We start from the raw sequence: 7337 nt of genomic DNA on the forward strand, positions 1-7337 counted from the left end.
GGGCTCCACTTCCGACCATTAAACTAGATCTAATCCATGATCCTCCCTGCCCCCAGGACTGGTGTTGGATTATATTACCTTCGGATTCTACACACTGGATTCATTTAGATTTATGTTTTTATTTTTGTACTAACCAGGAACCATTAGATATAAGCGAGAAGGGGAGATCTTTGGAGGGTACGTTTTCTTCGAACTCTGTGGCCATGGAAATTAAAATCTGATTTCAAACCGGCGATTACAAAGCGTTCATTAAAAAAGGCGGGCTGATTAAAATGACCATGGTCCAAAAATGTTGCCCAGTTTGAATTATATTACACACACTATAATCAGTCAGTCCCAAATTGAATTTAAAAGCAATCAGCATTTGGTGTGTGGGTTCTTTTTTTTGTTCCCGGAATCAATGGTAACGCAATGATAATTTTGATCTCTAACGTAGTTCTTTTTTTTTTTGCGTTCGGTCTAAAGTGTCTCATATTCACTCTACAGATGTATGAGGATGGTTGCTAGGCATCGGACGGGGTTTTCGGTTCCTCTAAAGTATTTATTACATAGAAAATGGCCTATTTTTTTACAAACCAATTTTGTCAAGTAACAGCACATTCTGTCAGCCGGATCAATAGTTTAAATAACCTTTGGATGTGCAGGATATCTATGAGGAGCACAATGAACGCCTAATGAAATAGTTTGGTAAAACTAAAGTTGCATTCCCTACGTCAGAGATAAAACTGAGTTTATACATCTACCTGATCAGGTAGATTCTCCTACTCAATAGGTGACGAAAACGATTTGTACTTTTACACATTTCTATTTGTTTCTATTTGTTGTTATTCTATTTGTAACGTGGTGTTTGCTGCTGCTGGAAGTGCAATTTCTAAAGTTCTTATCTATCTATGACAAGGACATTGGCATATTTGCAAAATTACACATTGTAATTTCGCACATTGTATGTTACAGCTTTATAAGCCTATAAGCTGATGACTTCTACGCATTCATATCTCAAATAAAGGTAAATTATTTATTGCAATGTATCGTTTATTTCGCCACATTGCTTTGCATCAACGTCCCTCATGTCAACATGACACCACCACCGCCTCTTGTCGAAATAACGTCTTCATCCAGAGCAGAATGACACAGTGGTCCCATAGCTCGCCCGTCAGAACACAAGGAGCACAAACATGCTTCGATAAGTGGCGCTGTCTAGAGTCATCCTTTAACGTCGAAAGACGTTGTCCGTCCGGAGCCCTGCCTGTAAGCCGGGGGGCCACCGTCCAGACGAGAGTAGAATAGGCCTGCACACGCTGCAGCGCAGACAGGAGAGCCGCACGCAGGCTGAGTCCATCACAGCGCAGGGCTAAAAGAGAGCCACTCATCCTTACATCATCTATCATGTCTGGCTTCCCTAAACTTGAGCGAGGAACTACGGGTCTGACAACCACCACTTAAACCTTCATCCTCCTCCCTCCCCTCGCCGGAGCTTTCAACCTCATCCAAACTGCGACCTGCGAGCGCTTCAGCCACCCGAGGCAGCCGCCGAGGCCGTGGAGGCTGAAATAACCCCGGGGCTGCTTTGGGTCTCTCTGGGGCGTTTACAACGGCCGGCGCTTTATGGCCTCTCTGTTATCGTCTATCGTAAGACATGATAGGTGACGGCCAGCCAACCCGCCGTCTGCCACTGGGGCTGTAAATCTATTAGCCGGCGCGATGCTAGGGTCCTTCAACTGCAGGATTAGCAGTGCTTTATGGGCTCAGGCCCGTCGCCGTTTACTGCCATGTGTTTTCCATCTCTGGCAGTTGTCACGGGCGCTTTGTTTGACCTGACGGGACAAAAACAAGACGGCGCAAGGGAAGCTCCCCAATAGGGGAGAAAAGGACAGTTTGTGTCAGTGTTTAACTATCACGTTATGCTAAAAGCCCTTTTGGCATGCTGCTGGATCCCCAGCTGGATCTCCGAGGAGGGATTGATAGGATTCAGCATGTTTGAACGTCTTCTCATTGAAAAGCATGATGTTTTGGTGTGTGTGTGTGTGACGTGTATTTGTGTATGACACACATGTATTTTGTTGTGTGTTTGTTTTAAAGTGTGTTGTATGGATGAATAAACAGTGCTGTAATCAACCTTTACGCTCGGCAGCTGTTCTGCCATCCAGAACTACTGCATCATGACATTTCAAACCATCTGGAAGCTGAGGATAATTACACACCAACACCTGAACTGCACCTCCAGGAACACAAGGTCACGCTCTGCCCGCCCCCTTCGCAACACGATGTTGCAAGATCACGCAACACTCTGTTGTTTCCACAGCGCAGAGACGGGGGCAAATTCAGCGTTATTAGACACAAGTCCTGTCATGACTGCGTGGCACTGGACAGGCCTACTTTCCTTGACGAGAAAGAGAAAAAGAAGCTAATGCTTTGAGAATATTTATGAATGCACAAAGTTATCAGCCCCACCAGTAATCAGCCCCACCAGTAATCAGCCCCACCAGTAATCAGCCCCACAGTATCAGCCCCACAGTATCAGCCCCACTTCCAGAGCGGCAGAGAGAGGCACGGTGCGAGGGCTCGGTCCAAATATGTTAACGGCGTCTATTAGGGTTGATGGATGACTTCAAAGTTATGTCCAATGTCTCCCTCTCTCCAGGTAGGAGCAGGTGAGGGTGAGGGGGGGAGAGGTGGGACAGGGTGGGGGGGTGTTCTCAGCAGGGGTGGGTTCCCTCCTGCACAGGAGGGCCTGAGATGGTTTTGCGCCCCAGCTGCTAACGTCCTGTTATCTGCTCAGCCATTCCTCACGGCTCGCTGACAGTCAGATATGCCCGGCTTCTATTCCATAATACTCTCACCCTGTCCACGCTCACACCCCCCCCCCCCCCCCCCCCCCCCACCCATCTCAGCGCAACACGTCCATGGCCATCTCCGTAAACCCGGCACCCCTCTGAACTGTTTTGCAGTTCCTGCGGCCCCCCTGAACGGGTTCATGTTCAACCAAAAACATGGTGGTCTTCAGGGGAGGACATCACCATGACGACCACTGCTCAACATGTCATAGACAAAGGAAGAGTACAACCATCGTCTGTGCCAAAAAGTTAAGAGGCACTGCCTTCGCCTGAGCAGAGAAGAACACAAAGAAAATAAACACGAACAAAGGGTTCCTGCTTGGATAACAAGAAGCCTAGGGTCCTCCATATTCTTTTGGAGTGACTTCCTGTTCATAATGTCCTCTACAATGCTATTCGGTCCGTTTATGAACAGTCCACATTTCCAGGCCAAATCGTTGAGTTACAGCGCACCCCCCACCTAGGTTAGGTCAGCGTGACGCCAGAGAGAGCAATGTGCTCCATCATTATCGACAGGTGGTCTGGCCGGTTAAATTAATGTCTCTATTGATCAGGGGATCCAACCTATTACCCCACTGCATAGTGACATGTTATAGGAGGAGGGTGAGCAGGTGACCTATACACTGGCCTCCCACAGCTTCACGTCTCCATCCCTGCACCGCTGGTCACAGTAGAACCTCAACAATAGAATAGAATAACTTAGTACGAGAATAACTCAAGGTCTCAGTACGACTGGACGATGAAACAGATCGACAAACACACTATCAGTGTAGAGTGTGTGTGTGTGTGTGTGTGTGTGTGTGTGTGTGTGTGTGTGTGTGTGTGTGTGTGTGTGTGTGTGTGTGTGTGTGTGTGTGTGTGTGTGTGTGTGTGTGTGTGTGTGTGTGTGTGTGTGTGTGTCACTTGGTCATGTATGTGTATTGCAGTTGTGTACGTGTAGAAGAATACTTGCTCTTTGATATTCAATTTCTTTAAAGTGCCATTTCAGTCCACTGGTAAATTATAGGATATTACATTACATGTTTCTTACGCGCTGCACGATAACTACACACTCACTCTCCCTTTCATTGGTTCCCTCCTTCTCCCCCTTCTACTCCTCTCTTTCCCACTCTCCTCTCTCCTCCCGATCCCTGCCCCCTTCCCTCCATCTCACCCTGTGTTCGCCTCGCTACACCCTGACTGCAGCCATCTCACCCTGTGTTCGCCTCGCTACACCCTGACTGCAGCCATCTCACCCTGTGTTCGCCTCGCTACACCCTGACTGCAGCCATCTCCCCCTGTGTTCGCCTCGCTACACCCTGACTGCAGCCATTCCGACCCCCAAAGCGATGCGGAATAACGCAAAAAGGAGCGTTCCGACTCACCACGTTGTAGCAGGACTTGTTGCTGGAGCCGGTGAAGTGGTAGGGCTCCGCCGTGTTGCAGCTCTGCATGTACTTCCTGAACAGGTCGTTGATGTACTTCAGCGGGAAGGCGCACACGGCCGAGTGCGCCGTGGGCTCCGGCGAGTCGGGCTTGCTCCGGGCGAAGGCGGCAAACAGGACGTCGTCGCCCTCCTCCACGCCCCGCAGGTTGGCGTTGGGGCCCACCTTGGCCAGGTGCGCCGCCTGCAGCACGTTGAACACCCGGACGCCGCCCTGCTCCGACGGGCTCCCACGCCGCCGCCGCCGCCGCTTGTCGGTGCAGATGCACTGCAGCGGCATCTCCACGTAGCGCCGGATCTGCAGGTCCGAGGAGCACATGCGCACGATGCGCGTGTGGTAGGCCTGCGAGCCGCGGCCGGCCCGCTGCACCGTCAGGAAGTAGGTGAAGGGCCCGCTGTGGAAGGAGTACACGTAGCGCAGGAAGTAGTTCCCGCGCAGCGCCGGGATCAGGTCGATGTAGGAGCGGTGGGAGAAGAAGGTGAAGCCGTTCTGGCTGGTCTTCATCTTGCGCACCGACATGGTGTGGGGCTCGCCGGCCGCCTGCGCCCCCGCCGCGCCCGTCACGCCGGGGATCTCCGAGTTGCCGGCGAAGAAGTGGATGACGTTGCTCTCCACGTTCAGCACCCGGGCCCCCGAGGGCCGCACCACGCGGTTGGGGTCGCTGGGCTGCCCGCGGCCCCGGCGGTCCGAGAAGCAGTCCACCTCCTCGTCCACCGTCTTGGGCCGAGTGCCGTCGTCCAGGACGTGGCGGCGGCACACGCCGCGGTCGGCCGAGCCGCAGCTGAAGAGGCCCTGGTCGTAGATGGTCTCCACCAGGAGGGCCACGTTGTGGTTGTCCACGCTGCCGTTGGCGGCCGGCCCCCCGCCGCAGGGCTCCACGTCAGGCCGGGGCCCCGTGCGGTACTCGGACAGCTTGGTGAGGTTGGGGGACAGGGCGTAGATCCGGTTGACAGCCCCCACGTAGATGACCCCGTTCAGGGTCACCATGTTCTGGATGGGCGAGTCGGCGGTGAAGGTGGGGAGGTCGTAGGTCACGGAGAGGTTGAGCTTGGGGGGCTGGGGTGAAGGGTCGCACTCGGCCCCCACCCGGGGGCCCGCGGCCCAGAGCACGGCCACCAGACAGGCGGCGTCCAACCAGAGGAACTTCATCCTGCTCCAGAAATAAGGAAAGAGGGGGACACGTGAGAGGTGACTCGGCTTAGACATTCCTGCTGGTCCACACGGCAAAAAAAACATCCATCATAGAGACGTCCCGTCCAATTGGCCACGGTGTCAGGGAGGCAAGTGTGTGGGACATCTCTGGGAAAATACAAGACGGCATGGAGACTAGGAGGAGTCAAATAGTCTGAAATGTCCTCTATACAAATTGGGCTGTGTATTTGCGCTGTATAGTAACGGATAAGCACACAGAAACACGTGCATATTCATCAAAGCAGTAAAGCCACCAAACCCGTTATGAACGGATGACATTTATAGCGACACATTTCAATACTGAGTCGCCTCAGCGCTATGACTACACACTCAGAGAGAGCTGTGAGGAGATGACGAGCGTGAACGCAGCACAGCCTCGACCGCGCTGCACTTCTGTGGCCAGTGGTCGCGTTTTCTCCCGCAGCCACATTGCAATACAACGGGCTGAATCACCCAGCATGTGAGCTCGACACGAGCACGCGGCTAAGTTTAGACAGAGTCCCTTTGGGAGAGGAAGAAAAACTCAATAAACAACATGAGGCATTGAGCCTGCTGCGTGCACCATGATAAATAGCCCGAACGCCTAAATGAAACTCCACAGGGAGATGGTTTTACAGCGTGAGGGCCAAATTAAGATTGAGAGTAACTGAGTGAGTGAGTGAGTGTGTAGATCGAGGAAGTTACTTAGTGCAACTAATTTCCATGAGGACCTGGTGGTTATTCATAATCAAAGACGAGCAACATATTTCAATAACAACTACAACACGTATTCTTTGATGTTAAATAATGGAAACAATAAATACAATGCATAATCGCATTTTCTTTTCCAGAAATACTTAAAGGATGATAATGTACCAAACAGGTGCGCGTTACTGATAAACATGCTGAACTTGATCCTTTGTTTTTGATGTAAGAGCATGAGTAAACGGTGACTCAAAACGTCAACTCATGCAAAATGCGCACCTGCAGTTGGTACAATCGATTTACGGATAAAGTCCGTCTTTTTCAGCACACAATGGCTCCAGAAATCAGGGAAAGGTGTCTATTTGGGAGACAAATGAGTCACGGTCGAAGGAAACATGCTTTGGAGAAGGCTCTTTAACTTGTTGTTAAACACAAAGCAATTCGCTGACAACCTCAGTTCGACATCATTTATCTTTTGTACTCCGGCCAAAATTATGTTGAAAGATATCTCAGGTCTACGTGCCCAAATTAAATCTGAACTTCAATAACCCGTTAAAGTCAATTAAGTATGAGATACAAAATAAATAAATACAAAAAAGTACGCACCTGTAACTTGTAAGAATGCTTTGGTTTAAATCATATTCCGTCTGCCCCCCCGTCAGTGGGACTTTATTCCGAACTGATGCGGAGGAACGGCCCAATCTATGCTCTCCGTCTGCTTTTCTCTTTAAATTGAAAATGATTACAGCGAATCTCCGTCGTTTCCAGTCGCAAGACTGTGACTCTTGGCTTCACTTGTTTATCGTTGATCTCCAGCAGCAAAGTACGGACCTGTGTGACACGGGACGGGACTTGTGGGTCACCCTGGCTCTCAACCCGCTGATGTCGAAACTCCCCATCCAGAGGCGCGCGCGCGCGATGCCCCGCCTCCTCCCCAGAGGAGCGACTTTCAGGAGCGTGTCAGTATAGGATGACTTATGCGAATTTAAAAACAATGAAGAACGGTTGACTTGAAGAAATCATACGATATGCTTATTAACACGAGTATAAAAAAGTCTGAAGTAAAAATGGGCTAAAAAGGCATTGGGGATTCGACCCCATGAGTCACAGCGATGCTGGTGGTGTTAAAACGGCTCACTCGAGCGTAAATGATGAGGTAGGTTGTAAAGGCTAAACCATTCGAGAGTGTCTGGAGCATGAATCA

At 50.7% G+C, this 7337-nt stretch overlaps 1 protein-coding gene across 1 annotated transcript in view; it reads right to left on the reverse strand.

Moving 5' to 3' along the window:
- Positions 1-7099, reverse strand: part of met (MET proto-oncogene, receptor tyrosine kinase) — a 39924-nt gene extending 32825 nt beyond the window's left edge. The window contains exons 1-2 of the mRNA XM_056598681.1: positions 6740-7099; positions 4199-5408 (exon numbers count right to left, since the gene is read on the reverse strand). Of these exons, the coding sequence (XP_056454656.1) occupies positions 4199-5407 (1209 nt within the window). The 5' untranslated portion in view covers position 5408; positions 6740-7099. The remainder of the gene's footprint in view (positions 1-4198; positions 5409-6739) is intronic.
- Between the last annotated feature and the right edge of the window lie 238 nt (positions 7100-7337).

This window comes from Gadus chalcogrammus, chromosome 9 (genome assembly GCF_026213295.1).
Source record: "Gadus chalcogrammus isolate NIFS_2021 chromosome 9, NIFS_Gcha_1.0, whole genome shotgun sequence".
Taxonomy (NCBI): domain Eukaryota; kingdom Metazoa; phylum Chordata; class Actinopteri; order Gadiformes; family Gadidae; genus Gadus; species Gadus chalcogrammus.